The sequence below is a fragment of the Phlebotomus argentipes genome, unplaced genomic scaffold, assembly GCF_947086385.1.
Source record: "Phlebotomus argentipes unplaced genomic scaffold, Phlebotomus argentipes genome assembly contig_6, whole genome shotgun sequence".
Classification (NCBI taxonomy): domain Eukaryota; kingdom Metazoa; phylum Arthropoda; class Insecta; order Diptera; family Psychodidae; genus Phlebotomus; species Phlebotomus argentipes.
In genome coordinates, this window is record NW_026776145.1 from 1,441,510 (window position 1) to 1,455,928 (window position 14,419).

General features: G+C 35.3%; 1 protein-coding gene across 14 annotated transcripts in view; it reads right to left on the reverse strand.

Annotated features, from left to right (window-relative positions):
- Positions 1–402: 402 nt before the first annotated feature.
- LOC132265379 (maternal protein pumilio) overlaps positions 403–14,419 on the reverse strand; it is a 106,044-nt gene continuing 92,027 nt past the window's right edge. For 13 of the 14 annotated variants that reach the window (XM_059766012.1, XM_059766118.1, XM_059766109.1 and 10 more), the window contains 6 exons: positions 11,535–11,861; positions 10,506–10,704; positions 9,960–10,034; positions 7,924–8,976; positions 7,033–7,201; positions 403–6,330 (listed from right to left, as the gene is read on the reverse strand). In XM_059766012.1, the coding sequence (XP_059621995.1) occupies positions 6,066–6,330; positions 7,033–7,201; positions 7,924–8,976; positions 9,960–10,034; positions 10,506–10,704; positions 11,535–11,861 (2,088 nt within the window). In that variant the 3' untranslated portion in view covers positions 403–6,065. The remainder of the gene's footprint in view (positions 6,331–7,032; positions 7,202–7,923; positions 8,977–9,959; positions 10,035–10,505; positions 10,705–11,534; positions 11,862–14,419) is intronic. The other variant, XM_059766020.1, reaches the window with a different exon arrangement.

Genomic DNA, 14,419 nt, shown 5'->3' on the forward strand with positions numbered 1-14,419 from the left:
TAACGTCATAGACTTTACATAAGGCTCACTTTAGGAATTCCTCTTACGGACTTTCATGCCTTTCGCACCGTAAAATCCTGAGATTCTTTCATTGCGATAGAGAGAATGGGTGGCAGTGAAATCTGAGGAATTTTGAACCTGATTTATGTAGATTTCTGGTGGTTAGAAAGTGAGTAGAGGAGAAAAAATTGAAAGAATGCATTTATAATTATTACAGAAATGTTTATTCAATGTTGCAGTATTTACTTCTGTTTTCATTTTTCATTCATAGTAATATATAAACGTGCTAAACACTAAAATAGTATATATGTATAATTTTTCTCATATTTTATTTATTACAATGCAAGGATTACAAACTGTTTTTTTCATGTCTATGTTTTTATGTGTGTGTATTTTTTCTTCTTTTTTTTTAATATTATGATCATTTTTACTCAATTTTTTTTCTTTCATTTTTAAATACATTTTACTCTTTAATATATTCACGTAATATTCATATTCTGTTTAGGTATATATATTTATATTCTTTATAATCGTGATTACTTTAAACAAATTACATCGTAAATATCTGTCATTATTACCCCCAAGAAAAGTTCTTCTCCATTCCATTTAATTCGCTTCACACCATTTTTTTCCTTACTGGCTGTTATCATCATCCATTGTCGCTTCGAAGTTAAATTTTTGTCGTTTTTTTTTCATCATAATCGTTCTGTGCTTTTTATCCGGATCTGATAGGGTTTTCCATCTTAAATACAATTTCTTCTATACACAGTCATTTCAGGAGTTTATTATTTACCAAAATAGTTCATTTTATGCTTCTTTTAAAAAATATATAAAATAATTTTTACACGTGTTTGACTTTTTCTTTATCAATCAGACACACTAAAAATAATGTCAGAGAGCTTTTCATAAAAGTTTATCAGATTAAGTTATTTTTTTCTCAATTTCTCTGTACAATATTTTCTCAATTTTTTTTTCTTCATAGTTCATGACTTGTCCTAATTTTATTATGTCTGTGGGTTTTCGTTTCAATTTTGCAACAATATATAAATATATTCATTTTTTGTATACAAAACAGTTTATCTTTTCATCTCGACTTTTTTTCCTTTTTTTTAATTACATACAATACAAATAAGATATTTACAATCATGTCAAATAATTTAATGTTTCCTTTTTTCCTATACAGCACTGCAAACAATACAATTAAATTTAATAATAAAGTCATATCGTATCCAATGTTTTCCTTCTTATAGTATTATGCTCTCTTTCGTCACTCAAAAGACTTCTTTTTCACTGATTCTCTCTTGAACTTGGGAAAAATGTCAATTGGTTATCACGTTTTTCAAATCATAGGAGAAGCTCCGTGACATGATTTTTTGTCTAATTTCCTATTATCCCTTTTATTTATAGTAATTAAAACTAACTGTAGAAAGTATTAGAAAATCACATATTTTACAAAATATTTTCATCTTCGCTTATGGGTTTAATTGAGTTTGTTGGTTGCATTTTTTTACGTTAAATTATGTGTTCAATGGATCAAATGGGCAATGATTTTATTTACAAGATGACTATTTCTTCTCGGGAGAGGCTTTTTCCTATTTTCTTTTCATCAGATTAACTTCCATTGTCAATTTTTTTTTTCGTAAGCCTTATTGGTTATTTGGAAAATATGGGTAGCTATTGAAGCTATGCTCTGAATAGCGATTTCGACCACATGCAGTTATTTTTGTCACTTTTGGTTTAGAGATCAGAAAAAGGGTTTTAAATCGCCATTCAGATGTGCTGCGTGTCTTTCAAAAATTCATCCCAATATGAAAAGAAATGCGCGTGAAAATGACTTTTTTCTCATTTGACAATATATTATACATATAAATTACAATATATTTATATAATGTACAAAATGCACTGATGGATTTCATATTATGATTTCGGTTCATCCTCAATTGATTAATTTCACTTTGGGTTTGTCTTTATCATTATTTTGTGGCGGGGTTTGTGACGCTATTTCATAGAACATCTTCGACAGTTTTTTTTTTCTTCTATTTTCCCTTCAAACGACAATCTCATCGAGACAATCCGATCGTGATACAAGTTGCAGCGTTGCGTTAAAGTAAGAGTTAAGAAATAAACATTTGCGTTAATGCAGTCTTCGAAACGACTAAGAATCATCTTTTCATTTTGAATGGATAATAACGACAGGACCTTTGTACAGCGATATACATAGTCTGTAATATTTTTTTCTTCCTTCATATTTATAATTCACTAACAAATACATTTATCAATATTTAATTTAGTTACATACACTTTTTTCACCTAATATTTTCATAATTAAATTTCTTACAAATGAATTCGTGACACTATCTTCAGTTAAAGGGATCTCCTCTCTTTTATATAAAGATTTCCATTGTTTCTTCATCATTATTACACAAAATGAGAATTCCAATTAATCCGAGATTTTAAAACCACTTCGAAACTTCCAAGCATCATTATCAGTCTTCATTTAGCAAATTTATCCCCCCTCCAGTGGGGGGCTTTTCTCATTTTTTTTACTTCATTTTTAATTCTTAAATTATACTTTTTCATTAGACTTTCTTTTTTTATATTTCATTTCATCTTCTTCTTCTTTTTGGATAGAAAACGTCCCTTCAACTGAAATCCTTCAGCCAAATTTGAATACTTTTCTCAGTATCTCTGTCAAAAATTTTATACACATTTATGCATGTATATTATAATGATTCTGTTAATTAAAGAATATATTTTCCTTTAAATACTACTAGACTACACTAAAAAATCTTCTTTTTATTACTTTTATCATGCAATTTATGCATCTATTTTCTCTTTTTTTTTTTTATTAATTAATTGCATACACAATTACTTTTTGTCATTTTATGTGTTACACTTCTCTTTATCTACTATTTTTTCTCGATAATAAAAGAACGCAGAAACTCACTATGAGGTTGAAAATGTATTAAAAACTAAATGATCATAAACTAAACTAAACTAATAAGATTGTTTAGATGAAAAGTAAGATTATAAATAAAAATAAAAATCTATTCTATCAAAAAATGATCTAGAATTATATTTAGTTTTCCATTGAATTGATGAAAGTAACTAAAATTCTACTGAAATATACAGTAAAAGTAGTGAAATTATCTGCCTAAAGTGAAACTTACGAGAAACATTACAGATTGAATTGAAATGCAGTTGGATCTTAACTTAAGAGCGAAAAGGAACGGTGAACATAATTCGTGTCAATCCTTCTCCATTTTATCAACTAACTAGAATAATTTATGTATTATTATGTATAAAACACACTCTACATTAAAGTTTCTTCTCCTTCCTTCACATTATTCTGTAAATAGCATAAGTTACTGATATTCGAAAGACTTGTATGTTATTAGAAAACGTGGATGATATTTCATTTTGAAAGTGGGAGACACTACGTTATACATTATATCTTGGATGCAGGCAAAAATGTAATTCTGTTTCAAAGAGTTAATACGGCAATCAGATTGCTGTGGTAAATTTTCCTTTTATCCTCCTCTCTTATTCAACCACTATGTAGACACTACTTTATGGCAAAGTACGAATGTATCAGTTGTTGTTCTGTTGCATTTTCTTTCGCATTTTCTTGTCACAAATTCTAAAAAAGGCCCGTAAAAATTTTTCAAGTTGCTCCATTTTCTCTTTAGAAAGTGATCTATCATGGTTATTATCGTGTTTTTTTTATCTTTGTATTCTCCAATATCCTCAAATATTCTCCGCTGTCGCTCAATGGCATGTCATTTCTCGTTTTATTCTTGTATTCAAAAACTTCAAATCAAAGTCTACTAATGCAATGGATTTCAAGAAATTTCATTAATTTGCACTGCATTAAAAATTTCATGCATTTCTGACGGTTTCAAAAGTTTGTGTCGCTGTTGTGATGTGAAAGTTTTAGCTCAACAATAATGGGCAGCATATTTCCTTCCTCTCCTTCTCAGATTGCAAGTAGATTGGAAAGGATAGGAGAACAATTCAGTATACTTTGAAGTTGGTCTTCATTTTTTTTGATTCTCTATTTCTTAGTGTTATCAGCGAAAATGCCACGATGTGACACACTTTATTGGAAGGTAAAACGAGAAGAGATAAACTCAATGAATGGCCTATGGTTTGACAGAAAGAAGCGTCTATATCGATACATAGAAATTGCATTGAGAGAGATTATTTTAAAAAGTATAGAACATTAATTATACATATCCAAGTTAAACAGTGTCACTACAATTTCATTAAGCAATAAATCATCTTTTATCAGTTAATTTATTAATTATTTAAGTGTTTCGTTTGTTTTTTTAATTTTTTTTTCATTATTCTTTATTTATAAGAGAGCGTTTTTGTGATCCCTATGCCAGCTTCCATAGTAGATTTGATTTTTTTGTTTCTTAATTTTTCAAACGTGTTTTCTTCTTTATCTCGTTTTTTTTTCTCTTGTTGGTTTGATTTTATGGGCCACACATTTCCTCCTCATCATCATTATTTTAATTATTTATTTTATATTTAAAATAATTTACGTCATTTTGATACAAACATTTTTTTTGTGCTGTCCTTGGAACTTTGGCAATTTTATTCCTTCTTCTTTTTACCTTTTTTTTCAATCAATTCACAAGTCGGGTTCTTCTTCAATCTCGAGATTTATTTCCATTTCTTTATTTTTTATTTCATTTGCACAAAATAATATGTTGTCCTTCTTTCAAGTAAAAACTCACATTGACTGGCTCCATATACACAAAAATTCTACTACATGAATATTCATCTTAATGATAATTCCTAAGCAATACATCTCCGAGTGTGTGGCTTCTCCCCATCAGATCTGCCTCTGCTGAAGGAGTTCCACTGCATCTCGAGATCAAAATGCCACTGTGGATGTTTTTTCTCTCTCTCTCTCTACATCTCTTTCAGGAAAAGCAATACTGTCGCTCAAGGGAAAATTCATCATGAAGCGACAGCATTAAAAAGTCGTATTTTCCAACAGTGAAATCACCCTCATCGTTTCAAAAAGACTCTCCTCCTGAGGGTCTATTCAAATACTTCTCACTTCATCTACTCCCAAAATGTGCTCTCCTCTGCGGAGACTCCACTTTCTAACTACATTACGTCCATATCCTCTTCAATACTCCAATCAATTAACTCCTCTTTGTCATCACTACTAATTAAGCCAATAAAAATAGAGGATCTAATCGTTTTTCTGCTTCTCATATTACCACACTTTTTTCCATTCAAAATTACACAAATTTACACAATTACAAAAATACTTAGATTTCTTTTCAGAATATTTTGAATTCATTCTTCTGTGAATTATATACTTTCTGAGGGAAAAAAATAAAGAAAAATATATAAATATGGAATAAAGTCTTCATGTGAAAAATTACAAAGAACTGTACTATAATACATTAAATAGATACAGATATTCGCAATATATGATTTACATTCAATATGTATGTTTATGTATAGCATTGTAAATGTTTTTTTTTCTTCCTTTTTCTTCTTCATTCAATATCCATCGTTTCCATTTTATCATATTATCAAGCGAAAAGAAAAGAAAAAAAAAACATATTTTTCTCATCATAATTGTCATCATCGGATTAAAGAAAGTGTTCTTTTTATCAACACAGAGATTTCTGTTCACTTTCATCGTTACTAATATGCAGGAAAGTATTCGACTTTAAGACTACAACGGAAAAAAGTATAAAAATATACATAATACCTAGGCTAGTAGGAAAAAAGTAGAAATTACTGCATTTGAACAGAAAAAAAGTCTTCGAAACATAAGACGAGAAGAAAATGTAAATTCTCTAAAATACATTCTATGTTATGTAAATTAAACACAAAAAAATATGAGAAGTGATGGATAAACAAAATTTATCCCTTGTTTTGCTTTTTTTTGCATCTCTGGATTTCATTCAATATTATATCTCCTTAAATATGTCCTCATGTATAGATGTTTTTATAAAAAACTTAAAAGACACGTAAAAAATCATACGCTAAAGAATTATTACGAAAATATTCAGTTGCTCCTTCTGTTCTCCTCCTTACAGGACACCATTGCTGGGCGGTCCAATAGGGCCCAGTCCCTCCAAGTTGCCCGTCAGTGAGCTCCCAACGGCATTTGATGTTTTCAAGAAGAACTTCTCCAGCTTCGATATAATATGCTTCCCGTAGGTATACTTCCTGAGGGATCCCATATGCGGCTTGATCTTGTGCATAAGGGTCTTCCTCTGTGTCGGCTCGGACACATCAATCATCTTCTGGACCACGTAGTTTGCGTACTGGTCCTTCATCATAATGTGAAGTGCACTGAAATAATATACGAACAAGCATTAAGAATAGTTCATAATACTAATTTCGCGCTCAAATATTCATCTTCTCAAAAGTGTGTCCCCAAAATACCGTTTTCTGTCTCAAAATTGAGCAACAATGCATGAATGAACGTTGTGGCCGTAACAAATTCACCAAAGGGGCGAGAGCAAAAACTAAAAACAAGATCACACGGAGAGACAAGAACCCGCAAACCACATTACTCAACCATTTCCTCCGTTAAACCGTTCATTCAATTGACCAAATGACCAATTTATCGCCATGTCGGGCGAGTAGAAAATAGTAAGGTTCAGAGACTGATAAAACAAGTTGCTGCTGACTCATAATAACTATATAGTCTGTGTTTTCTCATTTGCATAATGCGACCGTAAACTTGTGCCGGATGCTTAATTACAAACATTAAATCAAAGGAGAATTTCCCGCAACAGTCAATCGACAGTTGGAACCTGTTTGTTTGCATCTCTTGGGGCTGTGTGCCAATTGATGAGTGCGCACACACACACACTCATTGCACACACCCCAGAAAGTGTTTGTTTTCGCCAATACATATGTATATAGTCCACGGTGCGGTACATCAACACCCTGTGTCCATGGAGCATCACCCACATCATCCCCAAGAATTCCTTCGCAATCTCTGGACCATGCCGCCCAACATATTTGACAATATACAGCGCTACTCACCCATCATTGAAGGAGCAAACCTCTTCAATTAGCAGAGCTCTCTCAGCTCTCGTGGCATGTGTTACACACTTCTCCACGACATTTGATGCAAACTTGTGCTGCGACAGAACCAGAACTTTTCCCCGCACACTCCCTATGAGAACGGACTTGTCCTCTGGCTTCCCATGCTCTGCAAGAGACACACAACAGGAACATCAACATTACGCTAAATTCAATAAATACACCGTGAAACAGAAATCTCTACCGACGTATTACATTACAAAGAGATAAATTATATTATGACGCTAAAATTGCCTCTATTTCACATCTTATATTCAACATGACAGTCTGGTGAAGTATCGAAATTAAAATATCACACACTTCACAGATTACAACAACGGTTAAGTTACAAGTTGTTCTCAAGAGATTGTACAACGAACAGGATATTAAGAATATCTTTTTTACCGTTGTAATTAATTGAATACTTTTTCTCAAATTTTACAGATTTGCAAAGGCTTTTGAACATAAATTCCTCGAATACTAATAACATTCAGAAGTACTTCAAATATCAAGGTGAAATTATGCCAATCACTTATGCTGAGTATATGACATTGTCACCGCTGAAGAGTCAACAATATGCAAATACAGTGAAATATTTTATGAAAATACTCAAAATTAATGAATATTAAAGACGCGCACAATATAATGACTCTCTCGTCAAATTTATGCCTCTCCACCATCGCCAGTTGAAGTCTCATAAAAGAGACAAAGCTGTAGAATAATTCAAGATTTGGACATTCAAAATTAATAGTTGACAAAAAAGTGTATGACCTCTTCTCTTACATAAATAATACTTTGATGAATGCCCAAGAGTTGGAAGTTCAAAATCAATTTTCAGTGGCAAAAACTCACCCAGAACGTGTTGAATGACGTAGTTTCCATACTGATCCTCAATCAATTGATTCGTGTGCGTGTGCAATTCGGACAAAATTGGAGCCGTCTGATCGGCCGTGCAGTGCTCCAATATACGCTGAATCACACGACACCCGTAAGGATGAGTGCTTAAGGCATACACCTGTCCCTGGAATGCGTTGATGATGAACTGAAGGGCGCCCGGCTCCACGCATTCAATGCATTTCTGCACCACGTGATTGCCATTCTGATCCTTGACGCACTTAAGCACGTGTCCATCCAGTTCACGAACAATCTCCTGCTGCTGCTCAGGCGGGATACTCTCGAGTGCCTTCTGAATGACACGACAGCCGTACATCTGGAGCGCCAACGGCAACACGTGACCCTTCACTTGCTGCGCCAACGTGGACTTCTGTTCCGGTGTGCCATATTCGAAGAACTTTTGGATCACATAATTCCCAAACACGTCAGTCATCAGGCTGTAGGCAGATCCGAGAATCTCCTGGAACACGAGTTGCTTCTCAGTGGCCGTGGCGCGTTCGAGCTTCTGCTGAATAAAACGTGAGCCATGCTGATCCTGTGAGAATTCCACAATATGATTTGCCAAGTCTCGCAGCTGCAGATTTGGGAATCGCTGGTTCCTAAAGTCCTCTAGCAGGCGCGACCGTCCAGGCTGGCGATCCAGTGGCGCAGCTGGCGTCCGAACTACGGCACCCGACAACTTTGAGAATATCGAGTTGTTGGAGCCGAAAATATTGTTCGCAGTCGACAGTGGTGCCAGTTGATTCACATTCCGGTACTTGGTTTCAGCTCCTGGAGCGCGATTCGTCACTAATCCTCCGATGCCCGACGGCGGTGGGGTGATGGGGGCGCCATGGGGGCTAGCCGACGCGGCGGTGACTGTGCCCAGAGCCCCGTAATTGCCCACAGGCCACTTGGCAGCCGCAGCATTTCGCGCCACAGTCGATGTGGAGTAATCCAGCGATGAGGGACTGAATGCAGATGTATTTCGATCAAAAGAGTCCCTTCGCGCAGTCAAAGATGTGTTCAGACCTGTCAAGCAGACGGAAAACAACTCTCATTAGCGATCGCAACCAATTACATGCCCAACACAAACACATGACACAAATAAACAATCGCGAGAGATCACTACAAAAAGAAAAACCCACCAAAGTTCATCGTTTCGGCATACCACAAATGACACAAAAATTCAGAATCCATTTTAGTTTGTCTCCAGTAATTTTCGTGACGAAAAACCTCATTCCCTTCAGCCGATAATTTTGCAACTAAGAGACTCCGATCGCGCACACACACCGATAGGAAGCACGAGAGAGAGAGAGAGCACACACACAAGAGTCCCAAAAACTCCTCGCTCAAGGCAGAATAGGAGAGAAGAAAAGAGACGCAATAAAACAATAGTCGGGAAAGTCATAAAAACGAGCATATACTGAAAGAAATGCATGATCCAGAAAACCCACACGATGACGGAGGAGGTCATCGCATAAGAAAGGGATGAATATTGACAATGTTTAAACATGTATCGAACTTGTGTCCGTTCTCAAAAATAGCGCCATACAATAAAGTAATATTTTCTTCTTCAACTTATGGTTATTTGAAGATGAAAAATACCCCACAATAAATTCTCATGCTCATCACAGCAAAGACTGAATGTCATTAAACTTTTCTGAGAACAAGTCTGAGGACTTGAAAATATACTGAAAGTGAACATGAAAAACATACAAAAGATCACTTTCCTTCTCTCAAACTGCCAAAGAACACTATCCCTTTTCATAGATTTTTGGTGTAAATAATAAAGTAAACAGAACACGTTAAATAAATTGTGTTCATTCAACCTCTCTCACACATCATCCCAACTTGTTTTCGTCTTTGCGTTGTAGAAGAAACTTAAATTTGCTCAGTCAATTACAGTGTCTCAGAGCAAAAATATACAAGAATTAAACACACTACACGAAGAAAGTGAATAAGAGATTTTCTAAAAGGAGTATTTGTTAAAATTACACCGAAAATTTTACAACTACCTGTGGGTTGTGCAGGACTCCCCAAGGTACCAAGACCGCCGCTGAACGCTTGGGGTGCGAACAACCCGCCACCTAGAGTTAGTAAGATAATTTTACAATCACAAAGACTATTTTATGCCACACACATAAATATAGGTGAAAAAAAACAGGGAGAGATTATATGCGTTTAGAAGAGAAACATTCAAACAACTCCATATGCATGTTGTAAAGCAATAAAACAAGATGGAAACATAGATTTTTGAAAAAGATTATGAAATTTCAGTGAACATTTAACACAATACGCTTATGTAAAATAGTTTGGAGTAATTTTTAGTGTAATTTTCACAATTTTGATATGTGTTACACACATGGAGACAGAAAAGCGTTAGTTTATGATTCCCAAATTGGAAATAATAACTGATATTGTGTACTCTAGAGACCATATTGTGTACAATGTAGAACAAATTGCAGAGAAGCTGATAAGAGTAGGCAGATTTAAAACATGTGTATTGCATATTCTTTGCCTGTACATTGCATAACTCTACAGTTAAAATGACAACCTACCTCCAACACTTGAACCATTCTGGGCCGAGTATAAATTCTGCTGTGCTGTTTGAGGCTGAGGCGGGTAGATTGGGGGCGCCTGAGGAGCTCGGGCTCCAGAAGGCACAAGAACAGGAGCTGGACTCACCAGTCGCATGGGCGTACCAGTACGCGGGCCCATCATCAACGAGCCACTCTGATCGTAAAATGCCGAAATTACCTATTATATATACAAATATCACTGTGTATAAGTATGTCTGTACATTATTAGCTAGAATATATATAATTCGACTGATTTGCAAGTTATTGACAAGTCTATTTCCTTCTTTCAAATATCTTCTTCACTTGTACATTATTATAGTTTTGTCAAGGGAAAATCATCCGGCGCAATACCAAAACCATAACCAGATAACTTTCCCTTGCATTCCAATTCAATATTGTAATGTATATTTACAGAAAGATGCAATAAAAACAATAAATTATTTTGTACAAATGCATTTAGCATTCACCTCCAATAATAATCATCTCTACTGATGAAGATGATACATACATTGTGTTCCAAAATTAAATCACAGCTTTGTAATTTTTAAAAAATTTCAAAAATAGACAATCTCATTGTAAACTTCCACGCTTCGATGTGTCTGTGAAAATCACATCGGCAACAATTCGACACAATACAGCTAATTATGAAGGTAAAAGTTTCTCTCAATCTGAAAAGAGCAATGGGGAGACAGAGATTTCTCCACACGTAGCTCAAATGAATGGTATTTGTGTTAATAAGAAAAATAAAGCACTACACAAAATCTAATTTACTTTTTCATCTCCACCCCATTTTCTTCATTGAACACTGCAAAATCAATTAGCATGACGTTCCTTGTCACTTAAACTCTGAACTAATCTCACTCAATGGAATTCCTATATGAACAGAATGTACATTATATTCACGCCTTATTTAGTTTCAACTTTCGAAGGCTCTTGCACTGTTTTGTGTTTTGTACACTTAATTAAGTGAAATGGCGAGTGTGGGAGCCATTTAACGTGGTTCCTCACCTGGTACGGTTGATTTTCGGCGCCCTGCTGTGACGGCGTGAGCGGCCTCCGCGGCTGTGATCCTTGCTGGGGGATGAGATTCGCCGGATACACGCCCCAAGGTGCCGTGGCCACACCATAGTACTGATGCATTCCGGCCGCAATGAGCCCCATGTAGGGGGCAGCCTCCTGTCCGGGATTGATCACATATGGGGTGGCCTGTTGGGCTGCATAGGCATTCTGCTGTGCCAGAAATTGTGGCAGATGTTGCGGCAACGGGGCGCCACTTGGCGCCCCAGGCGCCGTTGCACTTGTGGCAAGGCCAGGATTCTGACTGCGGAAGAGTTGCTGCAACAACAACAAATGGAAGCGTGATTAATCTCTTAACACGACACAGTCGAGTAATTGTATGCTAATTGTGAAAATTTCTCTCTCTCTTTCCATTTTATGTCCACCTCAATTATACAATACTATGTCTTATCGACACAGGTAACGGGATTATTATGCAAAAGCCATAAAAATCCGCGCGAGAGAGAAATTCCCTTCGTTAAGCAATGGAGGAAAGATTGAGAAAGGCCAGAGACAGAGATACACTATTAGGACTGTGGAGTATTGTCTGATGCACAATCGTTCTTCCCACAGTGCCAGACTCTCGAAGGATACTCACTCACTCTCTTCTCTCTGCACCAAACTGTCGATCACGTTCATGCTTCATATCATATCTTGTACATATTATGCACGATGAACATTAGAGAACAGTCACTCTTCCACCACAAATCATCCAATTAAAGTTCTTCCCTCGCCTCCACAGCTCCTTATTACAGCATTTAACAACCATTTGTGAATAATTTTGTCGTTTTCTTTCAACTTGAGCTCTTCATTATCTTGTGTGAATATAATATACTATCTGGAATGTAGATACTAAATTGAGCAATTGTTCACTTCAATACACAGACAAAATGAACAGGAAAGAATTTCGTCTTTTGCTCCTCACTTATTTATATTTTGTCAAAATATAATAATTTTTATAAACGATCATGCCTCACTTATTCATCATATCTGTCGCCTCAATCTCACTCTGTCTCTCTTCCTCTCACATAGTAATATTCCAATTCGACTTCATCTTGCAAGGAATTTTTTATTTTTATTATATTGTGTATAAGAAGCGTGCCAAGGCATTTTCATTCTATTCCTCTTTTATATACATATATATAAAAGACATTTTCGTAAATAAAATGCGAAATACATACGCAGACACAATCATCCTATACCCCAAAATACATATAAATACGTGACTGATGTGAATGAATATTTCACGGAATGTTGAATCCTATAATTTCATTCGCTTTACTTTGCATCGACTCACGTATGGATGTGTTTTGTATAGAAATGCCCAGATTATCCATGTAATCTTTGGAAAAGTTAGAAACTCTCATCTCGAGGTCCAAGGAAATTTTACGAGACACGCAAAATTGTTCTGAATCTCTCTAAACTTTCAGTAAGTCAGATTCTATTATTGTGTGTGCATACTTTGAGTACCTTGATCTTACATTCTCTCTTCCTCCGCATGCATTATAATTCTGGAAGATTCAATCACATAGATGAAGATATGCTTCTTGTACTTTGTTCAAACATGATTTTATTAATTGTTTTTCACAGCAACAAAACGTCGAGTCAAACATGTCAGGAATATGCCTTCCAAATGTGTTTTACATGCATTTCAGTCAATTTCTCATGCTCTTCACATAGAGGAAAAGTATTTTATAAGGAGATACAGTTGCTGCGCGGTTAATTATACTGTGCTTATAGGTTCATTCACATGATTCAACTGCAAGTGTTCACTGTGAAAATTGTATACAGGTGTATAAGCCGTCTTTTATTCTGCAATTGAAAACGCCATTCACGAATTATCTCAACACTGGAGGCGTGCATCCCGCAAAATTCACTTTGAACCACTCAAGTGAAAACTTTAAATTATTTAATAGGATATACACAACCATATAGAGAATCTCTACTCGACTTCCAGTCTTACATGAATGAGTTCCAAAAGTGGATGGAATAAGACATATCTCCTTCACCAGCATAAGATTGTTTGACTTTCCGTAAAGGGGAAAATTTCTCAGTGTTCGTCTTGAAAGGCACTCAGAGATAAAGACGAAGAGCTATAGAGTATCAATCTTCGTGTCAAATGGTCCAGAAAATCTGCGAGAAATTAATTCCATATAAACTCCTAATAATATTACAACTTGTTTGATTTATTCTGTGTGTTTGCCTTTAGCACTTCGCCTTAATGACTTTATTCGAATTTTATTCGGCATCGGCAAAATGTACATATGTATATATGTATGTATGTATAAAGGAAATGGAGTGCACAAGAGAGACGAGACAGCAACGCAACATTGAAAGTATGTTGGTCATCATGAAAGCCATATAATACAATTATAGTCATATGTGCGGCCAGGCCACTCAATGGCGAAAGACCATCAACATTGTACATGTATAAATTACACATAAAATGCATACATATAGCTTTGTCATCTATGCTCCGTTCTCCCTGTAGACGCTTCTGTCTGTGTCGGCCAAAAGATGAAGAGTGAGAAAGAACAGCATTCGCTTTTATTGAATTTAAAACTAATTTCAGAGAAGCTAATAGTGTCACATACATAACCATTCCGTCATGAAAGTATAATTAAATTCTAAGCAATTACCATAATGGAAAAAGGAAGACGGAAAATGAGGGTATAGAGGAGAGAAATATGGAAAATCTCAAGTGATAGAGCCTTTCGTCTTATTAATTTTGTTGTGAATTTCCCTACTAGATACGTCTAGTCAAAGTGCACTGGTTCTCCACGCGACAAGCATAGTGAATGTGAGATCATATTATAGAATCACGTCCTTTTTGGTTG